The sequence below is a fragment of the Leptodactylus fuscus genome, chromosome 2 (genome assembly GCF_031893055.1).
Source record: "Leptodactylus fuscus isolate aLepFus1 chromosome 2, aLepFus1.hap2, whole genome shotgun sequence".
NCBI classification, from domain to species: domain Eukaryota; kingdom Metazoa; phylum Chordata; class Amphibia; order Anura; family Leptodactylidae; genus Leptodactylus; species Leptodactylus fuscus.
Window position 1 is genome coordinate 173,375,484 of NC_134266.1, and position 25,744 is coordinate 173,401,227.

Sequence of the window (25,744 nt, forward strand, 5' to 3'; positions counted from 1 at the left end):
CTTCAGATAAAATGTGGATGTGAGAATGTGCCCTTACAAAATGATCATGCTTTATATATATATATATATATATATACACACACACACCAGGGAAAGGGGGGTAGTTTATCTGAAACAACACTTTAAGGTGCATTTCTAAAATAGGCCTATTTGTGACCTAGGTGTGACTTGCACTGCAGTACATGGACGGCGTAACAAAAACTGAGAGGAGTGAAGCTGGGTTCACACTAGCGTCGGTGTCCGTAATGTCTGCGCAAGATTTTGGCATCGGACACTAGCTGCGTCCGTTTACAATTTGCATTAATTTAACCCCTTAGCGACCTTTGACGTACTATTACTTCATGGGAGCTTGGTACTTAGCGACCCATGAGGTAATAGTACGTCATGTTATAAATAGTCTCCGCGTCTCAAGAGACGCTAACTGTAAGAAGGTTGCTGCTGTCCATGACAGCAGACAACCTTCTCCACGTGAATCGGGAGGTTTAACCCCCTCCCTGCCACTTAGATTGCTGAAAATGACCGATCTATTCAGATCGGTAAATTTCAGCTTTCCGGCAGCTTTCCGGCACAGATCATTGGATCTGCGCCGGCAGATGTCAGTAAAAGTGACAGGGATTGGAGGTATACATACCACCAATCCCTGTCGAGTGTTTGGGGGGCGTACAGTGGCGCCAACCCTCCAGATGTTGCAATTGGTTGATCGGCACGTGTCACGGCCGATCAACCAATTGCAGGCTTGCAGGACAGTGTTAACCGGGGGTCACTTTGCTTCCCATGTCAGTTCCCCTGGGACTTGCGAGCAGAGTAGACCTCCGTGCTGCCCTGTGAGCCTTCTGTGCGTTACCGCTGCTGCTGCGTGTCTTCAGTGACATATTTGATCTGATCAGAGCTCCGTCGCTGCTGCTGCCAGCCACCCTCTCCTGTCATTCCTAAAAATCTCCCCCCAGCCACTCCACCCTCCCATCCCCTTCCCTTCCCATCCCCCCTCTCCACCAACCTCTGATCTCACTCTGGCTGCATCAGCTCCTAAAAAGTTCTGCAATCTGCACCTAGCCAGTGGGTGCAGAACAGAGCCTCCCTCCCCCTTCTTCCTGACTGCTGGTAAAATTAACACTTTACCAGCAGAACTTTTTTTGGAAAGCCCTTCTTAGGGTTTTTTTTTTTTTAGTTAGTTTCTGCAATAAAGATATAGTGTGTGTGTGTGTATATATATATATATATATATATATATATATATATATATATATATATACACACACACACACTTCTATCTGTATTATTGCAGTTCAATTTTAGCTAGGAGAAGAATTTTTTTCTAAACTCAGTTTTTTTCTAAAGCGCAGTGATCAGTAACAAATAAACGTTACTGATCACATCTGTACTGTTTTGCGCACTTTTTTTCTAGTTAGATTTAGTAATAAAATATATATAGACTGCTTCGTCTATTTTATATTTTATTATTCAATTTTAGTTAGAAGAAAAGAATCTTTTTTTTTTTTCCGTTGTGCTAAACTCAACGCAGTGATCAGTAACAAATAAACGTTACTGATCACATCTGTACTGTTTTGCACACTTTTTTCCTAGTTAGATTTAGTAATAAAATATATATAGACTGCTCCGTCTATTTTATATTTTATTAGTTCAATTTTAGTTAGAAGAAAATCTTTTTTTTTCCGTTGTGCTAAACTCAACGCAGTGATCAGTAACAAATAAACGTTACTGATCACATCTGTACTTTTTGCACACTTTTTTTCTAGTTAATTCAATTTTAGTTAGAAGAAAAGAATCTTTTTTTTTTCCTTTGTGCTACTCAGCGCAGTGATCAGTAACAAATAAACGTTAGTGATCACATCTGTACTTTTTTTGCAGGTTTTTTTTTTTTTTTTTTACATCAAATACACGTGTTAAAGCACAACACACACCCCACACTTTGAATTTTCAATAAAGTTTCAAGAAATAAAGTTTTATATACTCAAGTAAAACACCACACACACACAAAAATGTCCCAACAGTCCCAATCATCCCAAAGAAGGTTTTCAGTAGAAGAGGCGTACGCCATACTGGCCTCTGACACTGATACCGCCAGCGAGGGAGAAGAGGAAAATGCCCCATTCCTTTATTTTTCCTCTTCTTCCTCCTCCTCCTCCAGTGATGAGCAACCCCAAAGGAGGCGCCCCAGAACAATTGCTGATTTAGTTGCCACACCTGTAGAGCCCATGTGGACCCCACCACCAGAAAATTTTGAACCTCAGCTTCCTGACTTTGTTGCCCGGTCAGGAATACAAATTGAGACTGAGGGCTTCAGAGAAAATGACTTTTTCAAAATCTTTTTCTCTGATGAGTTTGTAGATCTTATGGTGGCCCAAACGAATTTGTACGCTGTACAATTTTTGGAACAAAATGCCACCTCTTCCTATGCCAGGCCACAGAACTGGACCCCAGTAAATGCAGCAGAAATGAAGATTTTCTGGGGTCTTATTCTGCATATGGGCATAGTGAAAAAACCTAAAATTCGTCAGTATTGGAGTACAGATGTCTTGCACAACACTCCAATCTATCGAATGCCTATGACCAGGAAGCGGTTTGAAAGTATCCTAAAGTTCCTTCATTACAATGATAATTCCCAGTGCCCGCCCCAAGATGCCCCAAATTTTGACCGCTTATACAAAGTTAGGCCAGTTATTGAACACTTTAGTACCAAATTTGCAGAGTCCTACATCCCTGATCAGAACATTGCAATTGATGAGTCTCTGATCAGTTTCAAAGGGAGGCTAAAATTCCGCCAATACTTGCCCAGTAAGCGGGCACGGTATGGCATTAAAATGTATAAGCTATGTGAGAGCAGTTCAGGATACACTTATAAATTTAGGATGTATGAAGGAAGGGACACAAGGATTGAGCCCCCAGACTGCCCCCCAATCCTAGGAGTTAGTGGGAAAATTGTGTGGGATTTGATGCACCCACTGCTGGACAAGGGTTATCACCTCTATGTAGATAACTTTTACACCAGCATCCCACTCTTTAGATCCCTGAGTTCCAGAGGAACTGCAGCTTGTGGGACTGTGCGCAGAAATCAAAGAGGCCTCCCTAGGGCACGTATTGCGCAGCCCCTCAGAAAGGGTGAGAGTAGTGCCGTCTGCAATGAGAATATGCTGCTGGTCAAGTATAGGGACAAGAGGGATGTCCTTGTACTGACCACAGCTAATGGCAGCGGCAACACCTCTGTCCCTGTGCATGGCACCAGTACCACTGTCTCCAAGCCAGACTGCATCCTGGCATACAATAGGTACATGGGAGGGGTTGATCTATCTGATCAAGTCCTAAAGCCCTACAGTGCCATGCGAAAAACAAGAGTGTGGTACAAAAAGCTGGTCGTGCACATGGTTCAGATGGCATTGTATAACGCGTACGTGCTATCACGATGTGCAGGCCACACAGGAACTTTCCTTGAGTTTCAGGAGACAATTATCAAGACCCTGATATTTGGGGACCTAGAAGTGCCAGGCCCCAGTACTTCTGAAACTCAAGGTTCCCGTATAGTACCAGGGCAACATTTTCCCGGCGAAGTCCCCCAAACTGCTAAAAAAGGGAAAAACCAAAAAAGATGCAGAGCGTGTTACAAAAGAGGAATAAGGAGAGACACCACTTATCAGTGTGACACCTGCCCTGATAAACCTGGCTTGTGCATGAAGGAGTGCTTTAGATTGTACCACACTTCCATGGAATATTAATTTTAGAATTTATTTTCCATGGAATATCGCCTCCTTATACCATCACGTATTCTGCACACAATTACTTTCATCCGGTTATGCAGTAATTTCTGCAAAATAAATTATTGCCATACAAGCTGCATCCAAATGTTTGCTATACTTGGGTGCAATTTAACACTGACGTCACTGAAGTCAAGGGGTCTAGTTTCCAAAATGGGGTCACATTTTTGGGGGCTTTCACTGTTTTGGCACTTCAAGGCCTCTGCAAATGTGACATGGTAACTAAAACCAATTGCAGCCAAATCTACCCTCCAACTATTGTTCTCTCCCACTGTGTGACCATACATCACTTTACATACACATGTGGGGCATTTCTGTAGTTGGGAGAAAATGCTTGACAATTTGTGGGGTGCATTTTCTCTTTTAACCCCTTGTGGAAATGCAAAATTTGGGGTTAAAGCAACATTTTATAGCAAAAAATGTTACTTTTCCTTTTGTTGGGCCAATTCTGCTACACTCCTGTAGGGTCAAAGGGCTCACTATACCCCTTGATAAATTCCTTGAGGGGTCTAGTTTCCAAAATGGGGTGACATTTTGGGGGTTTCCCCTGTTTTGGCACCTTGGGGGCTCTGCAAACGGGACATGGTGCCTGAAAAGGATTGTAGCAAAATCTGGCCTACAAAATCAAATTAGCGCTCCATCCGTTTTGAGAGCGACCGTGTGCCCGTACATTAGGGTACCAGCACATACGGGGTATTGTCGTGCTTGGGAGAAATTGTGTAACAAAATGTGGGGTGCAATTTTTCCTTTAACCCCTTGTGAAGATGAAAAATTTGGGGCTACAGTGACATTTTATTATAAAAAAAGTAATTTTTCATTTTCACATCTCAATGGTAAAAAAATCTGTGAAACACCTGTAGGGTCTAAGTGCTCACTATACCCCTTGATAAATTCCTTGAGGGGTCTAGTTTCCAAAATGGGGTCATTTTGGGGGGGGGTTTCTACTGTTCTGGCACTTCAGGGGCTCTCCAAATGCAACATGGTGCCTGAAACAGATTCCAGCTAAATTTGCCCTCCAAAATCCCAATAGCGCTCCTTCCGCTCTGGACCTCACAGCGTGCCCATAGATCATTTTACATCCACATATGGGGCATTTCTGTTGTTGGGAGAAAATGCTTGACAATTTGTGGGGTGCATTTTCTCTTTTAACCCCTTGTGGAAATGCAAAATTTGGGGTTAAAGCAACATTTTATAGCAAAAAATGTTACTTTTCCTTTTGTTGGGCCAATTCTGCTACACTCCTGTAGGGTCAAAGGGCTCACTATACCCCTTGATAAATTCCTTGAGGGGTCTAGTTTCCAAAATGGGGTGACATTTTGGGGGTTTCCCCTGTTTTGGCACCTTGGGGGCTCTGCAAACGGGACATGGTGCCTGAAAAGTATTCTAGCAAAATCTGGCCTACAAAATCCAATTAGCGCTCCATCCGTTCTGAGAGCGATTGTGTGCCCGTACATTAGGGTACCAGCACATACGGGGTATTGTCGTGTTCGGGAGAAATTGTATAACAAAATGTGGGGTGCAGTTTCTCCTTTAACCCTTAGTAAATGTGTAAATTCTAGGGCTAAATGAATATATTAGTGACAGAAATTGAAAAATGTAAATTTGACCTCCATTTTGCTGTAATTGCTGTGAAATGCTGAAAGGGTTAAGAAACTTTCTAACTGCTGTTTTGGATTCTTTCAGGAGTGCAGTTTTTAGAATGGGGTGACTTTTGGGGGGTTTTATTAGAGAGGCCTTTCAATTTCCCTTCAGAACTGAACTAGTCCCTTGAAAAATGTGTTTTGGAAATTTTCTTGAAAATTTGGAAAATTACTGCTTGACTTGTAAGCCTTATAATTTCTGAAAAAAATGAAAGGGTGCTTAAAATTTGATTGCCACATAAATATGAGACATGGTTAATTATATTTATGAAAAAATTTGGGTAGTATGACTTTCTATTTGAAAGGCTTGCAATTTCAAAGTTTGAAAACTGCATTTTTTTTCAAAATTTTCACCAAATTTCCTATTTTTTCATAATTAAAGACAAAACATATTGTCGAAAATTTACTACTGACATGAAGTACAATGTGTTACGAAAAAACAATCTCAGAATCACTTGTGTAAGTTAAAGCGTCTCAAAGTTATTGACATTTAAAGTGACACATGTCAGTTTTGAAAAAAGAGGCCTGGTCCTTAAGTCACTTTTGGGCTGTGTCTCTATGGGGTTAAATGGGACATCATGTAGTGTCCTTTACCGTCCATGGGTGTCCTTAAGTGTCTGTTTACAAATATATATACGATTTTTCCAGCGGACAGCTAAATCCTACATGCTAAAATCTTGCGCAGACATTAGCATCAGTCACTGAAGCTACTGTGAACCCAGCCTAAGGTGACAATTTCATCTTGAGGTGAATTTGTCCAAGATGTTTTAATATTAATATATCGTGCACCTTTTTTTGCAAATTATATACATACATGGAAATATCTGACAAAAAAGGTGCAAGGAAAGTGCAAAAAACTGTAAATAGTAAATGATCCCCCATGTACTAACAGCAGAACATATGGGGCACAGGGCATGTATCTGCAGGCTAGCGTCCATGCTCGGGCCACAGGACCTTCTACAAGGGGACATCAGCGTGATCCGTGCTGACAGAGGGCTCCACACTATGATGTTCCCTGGTCTTGGTCCGCCATTTCTCTGCCTGGTACAGACAGCATTGCACGGGTTTCCTTGGTGGCTAATGAGCTTTTATGTAAACACGGCCTCCTAGTTCCCGGCAGCCATTATCCCTTATCTAGCCTAGTCCAGGGTGAGCGCCCCATCCCGCTACATACAGTGACGCTACACAACACTCCCGCCTCACTGCACCAGGCAGTTCGTTGTCACAGATACCGAGCGTCAGGGCGGGCAGTCCATAGCACTTCCGGTCTCTGGTAGAGGTGCTGGTGACGTCACGTGCGTCGCTGTTATACCGGAGCAGATGAGCAGGACGCAGAGTCTGGTAAAGTAACGTGTGCAGCAAGCTAATGGTGGAGGGATGACGTCATGCTCAATAGACCGTACATGTCTGGCGGAGGCAGGGGGCAATAGTGGTGGCGCTCAGTGACGGTATCCGCCTCTGTCATGGTGTTCATATCCTTCTACGTATGCTCCATGAGTTCTATCCTGCAGTAATGTGCATAGTAACCCTGATGTATCCGCATTAGACATACTGCTGTTGGTGCCATACTCATTGTGTAGTATACAGGAAAATACAGTGCAGCTACTAGACAATGTCACTGTGATCATGAGGTTTAATCTGAAGCATGTTATAGAGGAGGGGGCAGAGCAGAGGGAGTATGGATTTCTCTAACACTAAGCTCACACCAGCATTTCAGCCTCTCCATCCATGATTCCGCTTAAAATTGGGAGGGAGAAAAGTCCTGCAATCGGAGCATTGAAGTCAATGGGAGTCTTATTTTTACACGTGCATTTTCCAAAAATATACACGCATTTACTCCATGTGAATGCTCCCAAACACTAGTATGAACCTAGCATTACTTGTATATGGCTCACAATCTAAATTCCCTACTAGTATGTGATATATATTTTTGTGGGGAAAATCACTTTAAATGGACCTTCACCATCTCCACCAATTTCAGTTCTAGCTCCCACCGTTCCCGAGCAATCAATACAAATAGTTTTGGTGTATGATATGCTACTTGGGCTCTGTACTATCAAACAGTGATTCAGAGCCAGTGTCATTGCTCAGGATCACACCCCTTACCGGCTCTTGACACCGCCCTCCTGACCGTTCATTTAATTTACATATAACCATCCAGGCGCCATATCTTTTGGATAGATTTAATAACGCAAGATTGTTCAGGGGTACAGTGGCAATCAAATGAGACATTTCACCAAGGCTACATTCACGTTTGCGTCAGAGTCTCTGCTCGTACCCTCTGGCATAAAGTCAGGTACTATTCCGTTATCGGGCCAGCAGCAGCGCAGTTCAGCAGCAGCTTTCGGGACAGCAGTTCAGCAGCGGGAATTACAATGACATCCGAGGACTGCTGGCCCGATGCTTGTGCCCAGTAACCAGTACATCGATGACCCCCCTCCCCCATCCTTCTCCTCCTGCCAGTGCTGCCCCCCAGCTCTCCTTACATCTTCCCCGTACCCTCTCCCCGCCACACGACTAGGCCTCACCTCAGCGCTAGTACCGAGACCGAAAGGAAAGACACCGGGGCTCAATCCAGGCCCTGACAAGAAACACGCCGACTATAGGAACGGTGAGCTACAGCGAGCCGGAGGGACAAACTTTCTGCAGCGTCCGGCGGCTATCTAGTAGCATTCATTGCTCAAGATTTACGGTGAGGCCTATTACAGGGAGAGGGTACGGGGCAGATGTAAGAAGAGCTGGGGGGCAGCACTGGAAGGAAGAGGAGGATGAGGGCATCGATCGATGTACTGCCTACTACACACAAGCACGGCCTCTATCATCGGGCCAGCATCGGCTTAGTCATGTGGCGGGGAGAGGGTACGGGGTAGATGTAAGGAGAGCTGGGGGGCAGCACTGGAAGGAGGAGGAGATGGAGGGGGGGGTCATTGATGTACTGGCTACTGGGCACAAGCATCGGGCCAGCAGTCCTCGGATGTCATTGTAATTCCCGCTGCTGAACTGAACTGCTGTCCCGAAAGCTGGTGCTGAAATGCGCTGCTGCTGGCCCGATAACGGAATAGTACCTAAAGTCAATCAGAAATCAGAGTAAAAAAAAAGTCCTACAATTCCGACTTTTCTTTTCTCTTCACCTGCGCTATTCATTTATGCAGTTCAGGCATACCGCTGCCATACCACACACGTCGCTGCCGCTTGCAGTTGTATTATACAGCCAGGACCTGTTTCTCACTGCCTGAGTAGCCACAGCTCCCGATGGTTGATTCTGCAGTTCCCGGTTATCAGTCTCCCACCATTCTAATATTGATTACCTATCTTATACATATAGGTCATCAATATCTATATTCTAGTAAAACCCTTTCAAAGTAATTTCCTTCTAAAATTTTATTATAATAGTTTCTCTTTTTATTACTGACAATAATTAGATAAGAATACTCAGGGCTGTGGAAAATTTCCTAGCACTATGTAAGTGAATACAGCTAATTTTTTGTCAGTTTGGTAGCATTGATATTTTTGTCAATATTTATTTAATTGTAGTTTTTTACCTTAGTAACAAGACAGTTTTTGGAACGTCTAGAAGATCCCTTGGATATACCTACTAAGGTGAGTCTTTGTTTACATTCTCAAATTGTGAACATAGAGCACGAAACGTGATGTGGTATCAGGGATGCAGACAAATGCTCACAGAGGACGTGACTAATGTGCCCTACAAGTGGATCAGTATAAGTAACAGCCTGGAACATAGCTGCAGGAATAAACTGGTGAGGCCTGGTTCACATCTGCGTTCAGTATTCGGAAAACCGAACACATTAAAAAGCAGTTAGCTAAGAAACCACACGGACCCCATAGACTTGCAGTACTTTTTTATCCGCATGATTCATGTGGACACCGCGTGGAAAACACACAGACCCCATTGTATCTATGGGGTCCATGTGGTTTCTTAGCTAACCACTTTTTAATGAGTTCGGTAATCCATTCGGGGTGTCCCCGTAAACCGTTCATTCAATGTACTATATTTGTTTTTATTATTGGAGAGATTTTTGCTCATTGTAGCCTAAAGTTGTCCATGCATATTATATGATTCTTGCCACAATCTGCTGAGTAAGATGAGAATGGCAGACCATGTAATGTGTGTGGGGGCTTCATGACACTTTTGGTAGATATCAAAGGAGATAAAGGTCAGGTAAGATATCAACAGCTAAGGGCGGGTTCACACCTGCGCCCGAACTCCATTATGCAGGTTTCTGTTTTCTGCCAGCAGAAGACAGAAACCTGCATTCACTAAGCGCCAGTGAGCGTTTTGTACTCTCTGCGGCGACACCATTTTTTTTTTTTTTTGTAACCAGACACAAAGTCCTGCATGTCCGACTTTGTGTCCGGTTAAAAATAAAAACCTGTTTCGCCACGGAGAGCACAAAATGCTCACTGGCGCTCACCAGCGGACACTTTTCAAACTCATTCAAATGAATGGGTTTGAAAGGTCCCTGCTGGTTTCCGTCTGCTGCCCGGTTTCTCGGGCAGGAAACTGAAACCTGCATAACGGAATTCGGGCGCAGGTGTGAACCTGCCCTTAATATTTTTGTTCTAAGGTACTTAAGCTGGCAGAGGTTTCTGGTAACTGCTTTCTCCCCTCTTGTATTCAGTGCACATGAGCTGCTTAGCAGAGCATGCATGTGTATGGAGTAATCGGTGCATCAACTGCAGGTTAAAGGGGCTCTATCACTGGGAAAAGTCATTTTCAACTAATCACATCCTTGCATAGCCTTTAGAAAGGCTATTCCACACCTACCTTTAGTATGTAAATTGCCTCAGCGGTTTTTGAATAAGTCCGTTTTTATGCATATGCTAATTAGACATGGTGCACGATGCATCGTGCACCCCATTTGCTATTCTTTCCTATGCGTGTATACAGCGCAGGTTGCTGCTGCTGATGATGACTCAGCTTCATGTTTGCACACACACACGTAGGAGATAATAGCAGAGACGAGTGCTGCTGGGAACTTCCTGTTCTGGCTGGAAGCTAATTAGCATATGAATAAAAACAGGCTCATTCAAAAGCCACTGAGGCAATTTACATACTAAAGGTAGGTGTGGAATAGACTTTCTAAGGGCTATGCAAGGATGTGATTAGTTAAAAATGGCTTTTCCCAATGATAGAGCCCCTTTAAATGATTTTTGGTCAACAGCTGTCTTATGTGTGTTGCATGTGTATGGACAGCATTACCACACAATAGGCAAGACTAATGTAATTTTTCGTTTTCTGTCATAATTTTCTAGAATAAAATGTCATATGTACCAAACTAGAATTTTAATGATTCTACAGTCATGGCCAAAAGTTTTGAGAATGACACAAATCTTATATTTTCACATGATCTGCTGCCCTCTGGTTTTTATGTGTGTTTGTCAGATGTTTTTATCACATACAGAAATATAATTGCAATCATATTATGAGTAATAAAAGCTTATATTGACAGTTAGAATGAGTTAATGCAGCAAGTCAATATTTGCAGTGTTGACCCTTCTTCTTCAGGACCTCTGCAATTCTCCCTGGCATGCTCTCAATCAACTTCTGGACCAAATCCTGACTGATAGCAGTCCATTCTTGCACAATCACTGCTTGCATTTCGTCAGAATTTGTAGGTTTTTGTTTGTCCACCCGTCTCTTGATGATTGACCTCAAGTTCTCAATGGGATTAAGATCTGGGAAGTTTCCAGGCCATGGACCCAAAATCTCTCTGTTTTGTTCCCTGAGCCATTTAGTTATCACCTTTGCTTTATGGCAAGGTGCTCCATCATGCTGGAAAAGGCATTGTTGATCGCCAAACTGCTCTTGGACGGTTGGGAGAAGTTGATCTTGGAGGACATTCTGGTACCATTCTTTATTCATGGCTGTGTTTTTAGGCAAGACTGTGAGAGAGCCGATTCCCTTGGCTGAGAAGCAACCCCACACATGAATGGTTTCAGGATGCTTTACAGTTGTCATGAGGCAAGACTGGTGGTAGCGCTCACCTCATCTTCTCCGAATAAGCTGTTTTCCAGATGTCCCAAACAATCGAAAAGGGGATTTATCAGAGAAAATGACTTTACCCCAGTCCTCAGCAGTCCACTCCCTGTACCTTTTGCAGAATATCAGTCTGTCCCTGATGTTTTTTCTGGAGAGAAGTGGCTTCTTTGCTGCCCTCCTTGAGACCAGGCCTTGCTCCAAGAGTCTCTGCCTCACAGTGCGTGCAGATGCACTCACACCTGCCTGCTGCCATTCCTGAGCAAGCTCTGCACTGCTGATTGCCTGATCCTGCAGCTGAAACACTTTTAAGAGACGGTCCTGGTGCTTGCTGGTCTTTCTTGGGTGCCCTGGAGCCTTTTTGTCAACAATGGAACCTCTCTCCTTGAAGTTCTTGATGATGCGATAGATTGTTGATTGAGGTGCAATCTTTCTAGCTGCGATACTCTTCCCTGTTAGGCCATTTTTGTGCAGTGCAATGATGACTGCACGCGTTTCTTTAGAGATAACCATGGTTAACAGAAGAGAAACAATGATGCCAAGCACCAGCCTCCTTTTAAAGTGTCCAGTGGTGTCATTCTTACTTAATCATGACAGATTGATCTCCAGCCCTGTCCTCATCAACACCCACACCTGTGTTAATGGAGCAATCACTGAAACGATGTTAGCTGGTCCTTAGCAGGGCTGCAATGATGTTAAAATGTGTTTTGGGGGATAAAGTTCATTTTCTAGGCAAATATTGACTTTGCAAGTAATTGCTGTTAAGCTGATCACCCTTTATAACATTCTGGAGTATATGCAAATTGCCATTAGAAAATCTGAAGCAGTAGACTTTGTAAAAATTAATATTTGTATCATTCTCAAAACTTTTGGCCATGACTGTTGTATTGATATGGCTTATGCTCTGCAGTATGTGGTTTCCTAGCGGTGCACTGTATATTCTTTTTTATTATTATTGTTTTACAGTTCACCTGGGTTGTCAAATGGCAGACTCTGGGATGTCCCCAGCATCCCCTTCTGTAACCCTCCTTGAGAAGAAACATTATAATAAAGCTCTCCGGGATTTACTGCGGAGGATTCGTGACTGTAATAGGTAAACTATGTAAATATCGTACACTAAAGTCACATTACATCAGTGCACTGTGCAGTCTCAGGAAATATGTGCTGTGGCTGAGAACCAGTGCTCTGGAAGTATCAGATTTAGTGAGTGTCCAGGCTCTGAGACTCCAGGGGACTAGTGCCGCCAAAATCATCTACAGTTTTCAAATATTGAGACAAAGTGGCCACCAAGCAAAGGCAAATATAAGAAGACATTGGGTTTAGGATTAAGGGGGTGAATCTTCTGTACAGCAACGGGTAGACAAATAGCTTCTGATCTATTATCCGATGAAAGAAAAGCTGGTGAGAAGCTAAAAGAGCCTGAGAATTTTTATTGTGCATCTACCACAGGTGCCCCCATGAACAAAAGAATCTGCTTGGCATGCTAGTTTTATTTCGCCAGATCAGGAGCAGGATCAGCCACGTGATGGACACCATGGTGTCCCTTGGGGATACTCAGTTGGAACTTGTTTATTATGAGGGAGTACTTGGTTTGAAAATGTTGTTAGTTCACCATCTCCAGCATTTCCATAGAAATGGAAGTCGCAATCGCACCTCCACCAATCAGACACTTACGATTATTATTAGAGATGAGCGAGTACTGTTCGGATCAGCCGATCCGAACAGCATGCTCGCATAGAAATGAATGGACGTAGCCGGCACGCGGGGGGTTAAGCGGCCGGCCGCCGTCAAAGCGGAAGTACCAAGTGCATCCATTCATTTCTATGGAGCGTGCTGTTCGGATCGGCTGATCCGAACAGTACTCGCTCATCTCTAATTATTATTATTTATATTGGTGTGTTTAGGTTAAGAGAACTGTACACTTTGAGATGTAAAATAATCTATTTTAGTACTAGGTTCAGTTCTAGGTTGTCACTTTGACAGTCAATCCTTCTGATTCCACAGTGTGTAGTAGTAGAGTATGATCAAACATAACAAATAATGGTATAAGAAAGTAGTAAGAGGTTAAAGGGGTTGACTGAGATAGTAAAAATTGGTACAGACATAAGCAAACTGACTATTAAATATATTTCTCTTAATATCTACAGTATGTCTATGGTTGATCATATGCAAACCTATATTTATATCACTGCATAGAAATAGGGATAGATGTTTGTGGAAGTGTTTACAGTTATAGTCTTTCATAGGTCATAGAAAATTCAGACCATGCGAAACCTATCTTTCAATTCTGATATTAGGATTGATTATTTTTATGATTTAAGCCTTAAACTAGAGATCACAGATGAATACACTGATGATGAAGTATGTCCAGTGCAGGATTCTAATAGCCACTTGTATACAGAAACAGGTAAGAAGGCCTAGTAATACATATATGACATCACTGTCTTGTATCTGCTGTTACCATAAAAACTTTTATTTATTTTCTTCTAGATGTCACTTTGCCATCTCACTTACTAGCCAATACGTACACTGAACCATCCCTTCTAGTGAGTGGGCCTGCTGGTTCTAAACACAGTATGAGAAAGCCACAAAACACTGCACTAAGAAGCCCAAATGTTTTGCCTTCTGAAATCCATGATATATATGAAGAGCTATCGGAAATCTATCAAAAACTGCAGGTAGGAAATTTTAACAGAGGACTAAAAACTGATAAAGTAGGTATCTGTGTTTATACAGACTTCTAAAGGATTTTGTCACTCTTTTGTCACCACTGGCAAACCCTTTATACCTAGCGCCACATCTGCGTCACAGAAAAGTTAAATGCAAGATGTGGACAGTTTTGCTATCTACAGTAGCGCCTCACAAAGTCCATTGACTAAAGGGGTACGTTTGTTTTCCTTCATGAAGGCTGTCACTTTACCAGACAAAAAAGGGGAAGTATGCTGCACTGTTTTGTCTGCTATTTCTGACAACAAAGGCTGCCTTCACACAGAGTTTTTGAGTCCGGAATCTGCCTCAAAATCCTGACCAAAAAACGCCTCACCTATGTAATCTTTTTTTTTTTTCTGCTAGTGGATTTTCCTCTAGCAGTAAAATCTGCTAGCGGAAACTAGAATGAATATGTCCATTCTTCAGGTGGATTCCGGCCTGTCAAAAAGACGCCAGGCAGATTTTCCACCTCCCATTGATTTGCATTTATTTTTTTTCAGGCGGAAACGCCTGAAAAACACTTAAAAAAAACGCCTCATGAATTTTCCTGAAGCAGACTTTTCCTGACCAAATTCCTGACCAAAAAAACTCTGTGTGAATGCAGCCTAAAGGCTTCTAACAGATTCAGGTATGAACATATCCAAACCTTAAAGCCATGGCAGTGATGTGTGACTTTTGCTAGAGAAAGTTGTGACCATCTGCAGCTAGATGTGGCATCAGCTGCAGGTAAAGAGAAGTATAACATGGAGGCGATGCAATGAATTACTATCCTCGCAATTTCATGCATGGCTTGCGCATGCCAGGGTGAGAACTGCTGTTTGTTACTGACTCTCCACTTTGGTTCACGGGCGTGGACACCAATTTTGTATCGATAAGCCTAGTATCTGGTTATCTGGCAGGGTGGGGAGTTAGTAAGACAAACTTTGATCTTTATTTTCCATACTCCATATGTATTCCATACATATGACGTATGGAATAATTGCTCTATTATGTATTAGTATTAATGTCTAATACTTAGACTCTAACATATATGTATATAATTATGTCAAAGCTAAATTAGTATGAAAGCAAATATGCAATAATCTTTGCATTTATTAAATTAGTTATAAAATATTAATATATAATATTTAATTATTTTACAATTGGAGTTGGTCTTTTAATGTTCATAATAGCTACAATATTAATAGTAACTTTAATGGCTGTTGAAGATGACATCACAGTATTGCTTGTTTGTGCACAGCAGCTGTTTGATATGTTTCTGCTTTACCTAGCAAGAGAGAATGTCCCAGCAAGAATATACCCTTCAGCTGAAAAGGCAAGAGCAGTGTTTAATAGAAAAGGAGGAGATGCTTCTAAAACACCAGGCCACGCTGAGCAAGATAAAAGATGTGGAAGAAATTGTACATGAGAAATTTCGAATAATGAAACAGGTAATTTATTTTTCCTGCAATTGTCTTTTAGATCTCTCCTTTCTATTAGGTACAGTAGGGTTGCCTCAGTAACATTTCTGATCTGTAACCGTTTTGGAGGGGCCTTCTGGAGTATTCTAGCCTATCGATGGCTTATCCCTGATTGAGCTGATAGCCTACGCTGAGGAAAGACCATCATTATGTTGATCCTTTTTAATATATACTAATAAAAATGCTAAATATATAAATAACCATACATGTATGTCATTTTTCCTCAGTGCTGATAACTTCTGCCATGCGCTGAGTTACATGCGGATCCGAACAACGGAGAGCCTGTATGCTAAAAAAAAAAAAAAAAAAAAAAGGGTTACACGCTGACCCCATAGACTATAATGGTGTCCATTGGGTTTTCAACGGAGAGCAAAGTCCTCCATGCAGGACTTTTCTCTCCACGGATTTTAGAATTTGTGGCGAATCTCTGTAGGAGACAGCGGGTGTATCTTGGCATAGTAGTTGAAGGAGGACATTGTTTTTCTAAGTGTATGAATAACTTTAAAAATCTATAATGTAATATGAGAGTTATTAAATAAAACCTGCTGTATACACAGATATTTACACTTGCACACAACCTCATAAACACATAATCTTGCAACCTCAAAACCCCTGTGGTTAATCAAAGCATTTTGTCTTGCGCCATGTAATGTAAATATTCCTTTTACGTTTCTTATGTTTCTAGCTTTGTTTTTTTATGCCTTCGTAGATTTTCATAATCTTCTAATAGATTTCTTTGAACATGGCATAGTTTCCATAGTGTGACTAACAACTTGGGTAACACATCTTATACAGGACACATCAAACAACATTCTCATACCATATGTCCCAAAATAAAAGGTATGTCATTTTCCAGTTCAAACATCTTGAAACAATTTAGAGAATAAATCAAGTGGTACAGATCTTTAAACAGTTCCACATTGGTACATCATGCTCAGGTTACGTGTATTATTAGCTGCTTATTTTGTGCACACCATCTCCAGGGCCAGTTGTATTTGGCTTAGGTCATTGTCACACATTGGTTTTGGCTGATACATTTTAATTAAACTATTGAGGTACGTTCTTCTCTTATTCAAAACATGCTCCATCCGGAGTAGAGAGTGAGGGATTATATGGGTTAAGAACTAAGATTGTCAATTTTATGAAATGTTTGAAGTTTTTGATATTGTAAGCTAAAAAAAAAGAGGTAGTACTCTCCAGCACTATCGGCTTTCCCGATCTGTGCATGGTGTAAAGCGCTATTGGTCCCGGTAAAGTAGCGCTTTACAGTCAGAAGGGCATTTCTGACACTTAGCCAGGGACGCCCTTCTGCCCAGCAGCGCCTATCGCGCTGTACTGTGTGAGCGGGGAGGAACGCCCCCTCCCCTCCTGATAATACTCGTCTATGGACGAACTGTGTGAGCAGAGGGAGGGAGCGTTCCTCCCCGCTCACACTGTACTGCACTATAGGCGCTGCTGGGCAGAAGGGCTTCCCTGGTTAAGTGTCAGAAACGCCCTTCTGACTGTAAAGCGCTGCGGTATCGGGACCGATAGAGCTTTACACCGGGCACAGATCGGGAAAGCCGATAGTGCACGGAATTCAGCGCACAGTCAGCTTTCCAGCAGTATATAAAACTGCATGTGCCCGATCTGATGAAAGGTCCTCTGTAAAGCTGGTCAGACATTACAAGTATATTACTCAATGCCATTTAACATCACATAAGCACTGTAGAAACAGAGTGGATACCATGGGGGTTCAGTTGCACATTGATATAAGTAAGATCCTTTTCCGACATATGGTAGTAATAAAATGTGCACACACTCTGAGCTATCGTTTTGATTTTTCTTTGAGGACAAGTTGATCATTCATTTTCTTTGATATTACAACTTTAGCCTTTTGAAATCCTGTTTCATACTCTTTAATATTCTGATATTCTTTTTGTTCGTTGTTGATGGATGAGTAGTTAAACTTATTTTTATGCTTTTACAATAATGTTGTGGTGCTATTATGTGGATTGTTTTGCCAAGCAAATATTACTTTGATATAACTAATACTAGTTATAACATTTTGTATTGGTTTCTTTGCAGCAGCATGATGTAGAGGTAAAACAGCTGTCAGATACCCTCAAAGAGAAGATCAAGGAGAACAAAAGATTGAAGTCATCTTTTGATACTTTAAAGGAAATGAATGATACCTTAAAAAAGCAGGTAAGACTGACCTTACTCACTTAGCATATATGAGAATCTGTCTTACTATCATAGAATGTGTGATTACTTAAAGGGGTAGTCCAGGAAATCCATTTTTATTTCCTGGAGGCCAGAGAAGGAGAAAAATCATAATTAAAAGAACCAAACATACTCACCTGTCTTTTTGGGTGTTTTTTTTTTTTTTTTCTCTTTCCCTTGGGGGAAAAAACAAACAAACAGTATTTCCGGGACAACCCCTTTAAGGAGGACCTTTCACTACCTCCATCAACTCCAGTTCTTAGCATGTGATAATAGGCACCGCTCCATCGATTACAGTGGAATTGGAATCTTTCTCTACTTCCACTAGTCCTTGAGCAATCAGTGCAGTTAGTTTTGTTGCTTGATATTTGGACTTGGCGATTATGATCAAAATCATGATTAATTGAACATTTTGCGTCTATTCCGATGAATAAGCGATTATTTTCGGACACTCCTTTTTTACATGCCACACCCACTATATGTCATTTGTTTGAATTTTGATTTGAGTTATTCACATATCAGCCATTCTGATTGTATACCTTTGTTAGTGGCATAACCTTTAGCTAATGGTAGTGTTAAAAAGTATGGCATAGATGCAAAATAATTTAAATAATTGATGCAAGTTCATATTGATTAAACTGTACCTACATTTTTAATTAAAAGTTGAAATATGTGCAGGGTCTTTCTGGGCAGTCTGGTCTATGATTGTATAAGCCTTTATATATGGTGTCCTACCAGTTTTTCTGCTGCTGATATTCCCATTATGGCTGCAGCACATTTTACATTTGAATCTGATGCAAAGGGTGTGTACAATAAAGAGCAGTCTGCCCCCTCCCCTATTCATTATAATTACTACTGTTTGTTTACATCCCATATGTAATCGCACAAGCAGCCAGAAGTAGCTACAAGTACATACACTCACCGGCCACTTTATTAGGTACACCATGCTAGTAATGGGTTGGACCCCCTTTTGCCTTCAGAACTGCCTCAATTCTTCGTGGCATAGATTCAACAAGGTGCTGGAAGCATTCCTCAGAGATTTTGGTCCATATTGACATGATGGCATCACACAGTTGCCGCAGATTTGTCGGCTGCACATCCATGATGCGAATCTCCCGTTCCACCACATCCCAAAGATGCTCTATTGGATTGAGATCTGGTGACTGTGGAGGCCATTGGAGTACAGTGAACTCATTGTCATGTTCAAGACACCAGTCTGAGATGATTCCAGCTTTATGACATGGCGCATTATCCTGCTGAAAGTAGCCATCAGATGTTGGGTACATTGTGGTCATAAAGGGATGGACATGGTCAGCAACAATACTCAGGTAGGCTTTGGCGTTGCAACGATGCTCAATTGGTACCAAGGGGCCCAAAGAGTGCCAAGAAAATATTCCCCACACCATGACACCACCACCACCAGCCTGAACCGTTACCGATACAAGGCAGGATGGATCCATGCTTTCATGTTGTTGACGCCAAATTCTGACCCTACCATCCGAATGTCGCAGCAGAAATCGAGACTCATCAGACCAGGCAACATTTTTCCAATCTTCAATTGTCCAATTTCGATGAGCTTGTGCAAATTGTAGCCTCAGTTTCCTGTTCTTAGCTGAAAGGAGTGGCACTCGGTGTGGTCTTCTGCTGCTGTAGCCCATCTGCCTCAAAGTTCGACGTACTGTGCATTCAGAGATGCTCTTCTGGCTACCTTGGTTGTAACGGGTGGCTATTTGAGTCACTGTTGCCTTTCTATCAGCTCGAACCAGTCTGGCCATTCTCCTCTGACCTCTGGCATCAACAACGCATTTCCGCCCACAGAACTGCCGCTCACTGGATGTTTTTTCTTTTTCGGACCATTCTCAGTAAACCCTAGAGATGGTTGTGCGTGAAAATCCCAGTAGATCAGCAGTTTCTGAAATACTCAGACCAGCCCTTCTGGCACCAACAACCATGCCACGTTCAAAGGCACTCAAATCACCTTTCTTCCCCATACTGATGCTCGGTTTGAACTGCAGGAGATTGTCTTGACCATGTCTACATGCCTAAATGCACTGAGTTGCCGCCATGTGATTGGCTGATTAGAAATTAAGTGTTAACGAGCAGTTGGACAGGTGTACCTAATAAAGTGGCCGGTGAGTGTAGAAGACTTTTCCTACAATGTAAGTTGTGAGATGCTGAAGAATGATCGGTCCAGTGCACAGTAAAAGCAGATGTTTATTCCATTCACTGAGTGTAGAGAGAATAGTCTGTCATCCTTCCACTTAGTGTGACGTTGTCTTACATCTATGGACAAGTCTTCCCTCGTAGCAGGGAGTGATCTGCATATTAGCCTTGTGGCAGGAACATTGGAGAGGTTTTCCAGACAGAAAAGTCACATTTTTAATTAAAGTGCTTTATATTGTGGTCCAGAAGTTGTGTTTTGACTGTTACTGTGAGTTGACTTTCAGTTTTGGTTATTTTGTGATAATTGCCCTGATATGTTACTTGGCCTCTGTACAGTCAGTTGGCAGTGTCAGGCAAGAGCAGGAAGGGTGCGTGTGTATGTTTCTGAGCTCACATTCACCCTCATGCCTACTCCTAAGGCCGGGTTCACACAATGTATTTTGGCACGTAATGTGGCACGTAGATGCCGCGGGAGCTTTTGCGGGCCGTATACGCTCCCATTGTTTTCAATGGGAGCCGGTACCGTATATGCGGCGCTATTTTGCGGCCACCGCAAAATCACGGCCGCAAAATAGCGCCGTGTATACGGTACCGGCTCCCATTGAAAACAATGGGAGCGTATACGGCCCGCAAAAGCTCCCATGGCGTCAACGTGCCACATTACGTGCCAAAATACATCGTGTGAACCCGGCCTAACACTTACCACCAGACAGTAGAGACACTAAATAGAATTTCGGGCACCAAAAATAACAGCATTTATTGCTCAGGTACAGTGGGAGCTAGAGAAAAAAATCCATCTGTTCTAATATCAGTGGAGCAGCACCTGTTAAATGATGGAAAGTGCTGGAATTTACAGAGGTGGTGAAAGGTCCTCTTTAATATGAGTTTTAGGTGAATGCGAATATTTACTCATGCACATGGCTGTTTTATGCACATGTAAGCAAATGCTGATCAGAAGACTATGCTTTTTCCTATATAGTGCGCCATAATGAATTATTCTAAGACTTAGTTTTATTTGCACGTTTTACCATGACAGAAAATATATAATATTCAGCATGCCAATTGTGTCTGCAGTTAGCTCACATTGCTGCCACTTTGTGTGCCATCCGGCTGATTGTGTCTTGTGTTTCAGAGTACACTCTTGATTGTGTCTTTTAGCTCAATGAAGTAAGTGAGCAAAATAAGAAACTGGAAAGTCAAGCTAAGAAAGTTCAGTCTCGTCTAGAAAACCTACAAGTGAGTTCTGTGTTTTTTTTTACTTCCTGGTGCTCTCGGAGAGTTTAATAATTGATATTTAAGAAGTAGGTTGACACATTTGTTTGTTTTTTAGAGAAAACATTCCTTCTTCACAGTGCAGAAAAGTAAAGATGTTTCCCAAACTATGCAGTTTCCAAAACCCCAAAATGTTGAGAAGAAACTTGTTCCTGTAAAACCTAAGGTACGATTGACAGAAAATGTGGTTACCGTATTTTTCGGACTATAAGACGCACTTTTTTTCCTCCCAATATGGGAGGAAAATGTGTGTGCGTCTTATAGTCCGAATGCAGCGTGCGCAGCGTCTGTGTCCCGTCTGTGCGAATCAAAAGGAGAGCAGCACGGTGCCTGCCTGGTCTGCCCCTCCTTCCCTGTCTGTGTCGCGTCATTGCAGGAGCGAGATATGAGAGGCAGGGAAGTAGGGGCGGGCCAGACAGGTGAAGGAGGCGTGGTTTCAAGCTTGCCGAGAAAACCACGCCTCCTTCTCCCATCTGGCCCGCCCCTCCTTCACTGCCTCTCAGATCTGGCTCCTGCAATGAAGCCACACAGACAGGGAAGGAGGGGCGGGCCAGACGGGAGGAGGCGTGGTTTTCTCGGCAAGCTTGAAACCACGCCTCCTTCACCCGTCTGGCCCGCCCCTACTTCCCTGCCTGTGTGGCTTCATTGCAGGAGCAAGATCTAAGAGGCAGTGAAGGAGGGACGAGCCAGACGGGTGAAACAGGCGTGTTTTCAAGTTTGCTTAGAAAACCACACCTCCTTCACCTGTCTGGCCCGCCCCTTTTTCTCTTCTTGCATAGCTTCACTGCAGGGTGTCTCTTTCCATCCATGGATGCCAAACCTGTGCACAAAGTGCATGAAACAATTTTAATTAAAACAACATATATATATATATATATATATATATATATATATATATATATATATATATGTTCAGATCACCCCCATATCCCTAGAATACATATAAAACAAAAACATTACTGTTGAAACACATACACATTTGGTATCCCTGTGTCCGAAAACCCCCGGTTCTATTTACATTGGTGAAATATTAGATTATTAGATTATTAAATATTTTACCAATTTTTTTTGCTTAAATTTTTTATTCCCCATTTTCCTCCTCTAAAACCTTAGTGCGTCTTATGGTCCGAAAAATACGGTAGCCATTGTTATCAATTAGCCATAGGTCTGTATTCTTTGTATGGTAATATTACGATTTGTTTTGTTTGCCTCAAACAGCTAATAGTATATTGTTTAGATTAGTTTATTGTTATAGATTACTAGTGGATCTTCCAGGCAAAAAATCGTTTTACAAAAAAGTCTGTTAGTGCTATTAATGGGTTAATAAATGCCACCAAATACCTTTAGCAGTGTTTTGAGTGATTTCTGGGCTTCTCAGTGACGGGACAGCAAGTGAGGAGACAGGAGGGGAGGAAGTGAGGAGAGGAGGGATATAGTATGTGACCACCGTCTCCGGAAGTGGCGAGACGAAGAGTCCCAGGATACTATAAAGATGTGCCTGGGATGGTCACATGACCGCCCCAGCGATCATGGTAAATATTCACTTTTGATAACTAAAGTGATTTATAAAGTAGATGGGGGGCGTTTAGTTTAAACACTTCCCCCCCATAAAATACAGTTTTTTAAATATATGTAATTAACAAAAATGTTAACAAAACTTTCTATATGATCTGTGTCCTGTATGCAAATGACTCTTTGCATACTTAGTGGCAGAATATGGGGTCATAACATGAGATCTCATGACTGACTAAGTGACCACTGTTTGCAGCGTTGAGCTACGACCAAGTTTGCAGGCTGAGAGGGGCCAATTTTTTAATGAAAGGCATCATCCAAATGTCATCTGAGTGCCTTCCATGCTTAATGAATTTCTATGGGGCTTCTGTCCCATTGTGATTCAATATCACAGACCAGGGTAGGAACTGTTCTAATTATAGGATCAGAAAGCAGCATCAGAAGTCCACTCGGAGGACGCACTCGGGTATGTACACATAGCCTAGCACAGCAGTTATTGAACATAACCACTGTAGCAAGGAAGTTTTCTGAGATAGGCCATGCAATATAACATTCATGAACTATACGGTGTCTTTGCAGCTCAACTTACTCCCATTTAATAGAAGCTTCAATACCAAGCATAGCCATTATACACTAGTGCAACACAGTGATTAGTACACAGTCAAGAGGCCACTGTACTGTGGCCTCTTCACACTGCTAATTGGTGGTTTGTCATTAATACCATAGTGCTCCAAAAACCTCTTTAACGTTACCAAATGGTAATTGCTGCAGTTATGGTATTAATCGGTAACTGCAGTATAAGGCCAGGCTACACAACGACTTTGGCCACAACTCCTGTCGCATCTGTTGTCCACTACGTATAAGAATTATTTATTCACTGAAGGAGTAATTTAAATGTAACTTTTATTAGGTCCAATTAAAATTGCTTTAGGGTAAAACTAGTACTAGTGTGTGAATGAACAGATGTGCTTGTGGTATAATATAAAACCACTTGGATATCTGAGCTCATCTGTCCCAAATCACACAAGTAAAACCCCCCAATATTGTGAAGGGAGTTTGGTTGAAATACATAAACACGATCGCTATCAGAGTCCTGTGATTCACATCAGACTACTGATATGCAGGCAAAGTACGCCAGGAGCCTGGGCATAACAAGAGGACCTGGAGGCTCTCTCCGTTATAAATATGCAGCTAGAGAGCGTTTGCCCCAATACAAAAACATTCTCCTCTACACGTTTCCCTAATCCTGTATCGGACTTGTTCGTCAGGAGGAGTAAGCAACGCTCTGGTATAGCGTGTGGATGCGGTAAAAACCGCAGTTTCCCTGCCCCGGCTGGTAGGGCAGGGTACTTGGATATATGAGCTTATATGGGCATACGGACACAAGATAAAATCCCATTGAAATTAATTGAAATTTCAGACTGATCAGCTAGTGTCCATTGCTAAAATCTTATACGGACAATAGCCACGGCCACTGCTGACGGAATCCAATGGTAGTGTGAACGCCCCCTTAAATACGTACAGTCTTATGCATTAAAGGGATTCTAAGAAAAAGTGCCAGCGTTTCCTATAGGACACAGTTCCCGTTCCTGATAGTGTTTGAGTGACCTGACAAATGTCAATGTGTGATGTAGAATGTGTCACTACCCAGCCACACACTGTACAGTCCGTGATCACTGTATAAAAATGTGGTATATCAACAAGGTGATTGCTAGCGCCTAGCTGTCAGTTTATGTATACATTACCAGGAGAAATAACAGAAGATTGACACAATACAAACTGTGTTTTTGGTAAAGCTTACTGCTTTGTCTTCCTTTTACCTTCTGTTAGTGTATAATGCTTCCCTATTTCCCTAACCAAATTTAGAAACTTATTCTATTTCATCTAGAAATGATTATTGACCAGCTTTGTGCAGCAGAAACATCTTTGGGCAATATATGACATTGAGTCAATGCACTATAACAAGTTTCAACTTTTCCTGTGTGTGCTAAAGCTACATACATCATCTGTATCAAAATTTTCCTGATTTTGCTCTTTTGATGTGCAAAGAACGCAGATGTAACTATTAACATTTTGGCTGCTCCACAGGTTCTTCATAATATGCACGTCTACAAGCTTGTTACTATTCTTATGGATTGCCTTTCTGAATCAGAAGGTAACGGAGGCCGAGACAAATCGTTGTCCATGGATAAATTGCCCACAAACTATTTTCAGGAGAAGTGTGTTAAGGTATGTGTGCTACAACATTTTGTACTCTTAGAACTTAGTAATCAAGTCTCATACATTGTAAGATTTTGACATGGATATACATTCATCTGTAACCGCTGAGCTTATCAAAACCACATAGACAGTCCAATTTAATTAGACAACTAGAGATGTCCGAAAACATGATAAACACAATAAATAAATAAACAAACAAACAGGATAAAAACAATGGATAGGCAGACCGCTGTAATAGTGGGTACACTCAGAGCCCGGCAGACTCCATTGACTGTAATGGGGTTCATCAGGTGTCTATTGTTTTAAAACTGTAACTGCAGAGTAAAAAGTCTTCAGTGCCCTTTCCTGGCCCCAATGAGCCATTTACACGCCCTATGATGTCCCAAAGTGGCCTCCAGACATGTCATGTCCCACAGTGACCCCTCCACACAGTATTATGCCCCACAGTGCCCCTGCACACGGTATTATGCCCCACAGTCGCCCCTGTACACAGTATTATACCCCACAGTGACCCCAGCACACAGTATTATGCCCCACAGTGGCCCCTGCACAAGGTTTTATGTTCCACAGTGGCCCCTGCACACAGTATTATGCTCCCACAAATTATTATTATACTCTGGGTTCAGACCCCTTGACTATAATGATCGGAGATCCAGGGGAGTTGAGGGAACATAAAAATCAGTGTTGCTTACCTCTCCTGCGCTCAGCCACACTCTCTGCTGCGCTCTTCGACATTGGCACAGGCGTCATATGGGCCAGGATCCCAGGAGAGAAGTGAGTAACACTGGTTTTTAT

The 25,744-nt window shown here is 42.1% G+C and overlaps 1 protein-coding gene across 2 annotated transcripts in view; it reads left to right on the forward strand.

The window, feature by feature from the left end:
- The first annotated feature begins 6,711 nt into the window (after nt 1-6,711).
- The window catches only part of CCDC138 (coiled-coil domain containing 138), a 30,047-nt gene continuing 11,014 nt past the window's right edge, over nt 6,712-25,744 (forward strand). Inside the window, exons 1-10 of one of the 2 annotated variants that reach the window (XM_075265123.1) lie at nt 6,712-6,751; nt 8,958-9,010; nt 12,375-12,501; nt 13,730-13,815; nt 13,899-14,086; nt 15,389-15,547; nt 17,645-17,764; nt 21,104-21,181; nt 21,276-21,383; nt 24,818-24,958. In XM_075265123.1, the coding sequence (XP_075121224.1) occupies nt 12,392-12,501; nt 13,730-13,815; nt 13,899-14,086; nt 15,389-15,547; nt 17,645-17,764; nt 21,104-21,181; nt 21,276-21,383; nt 24,818-24,958 (990 nt within the window). In that variant the 5' untranslated portion in view covers nt 6,712-6,751; nt 8,958-9,010; nt 12,375-12,391. Of the gene's footprint in view, nt 6,752-8,957; nt 9,011-12,374; nt 12,502-13,654; nt 13,816-13,898; nt 14,087-15,388; nt 15,548-17,644; nt 17,765-21,103; nt 21,182-21,275; nt 21,384-24,817; nt 24,959-25,744 lie in introns of those variants that run through there. The other variant, XM_075265125.1, reaches the window with a different exon arrangement.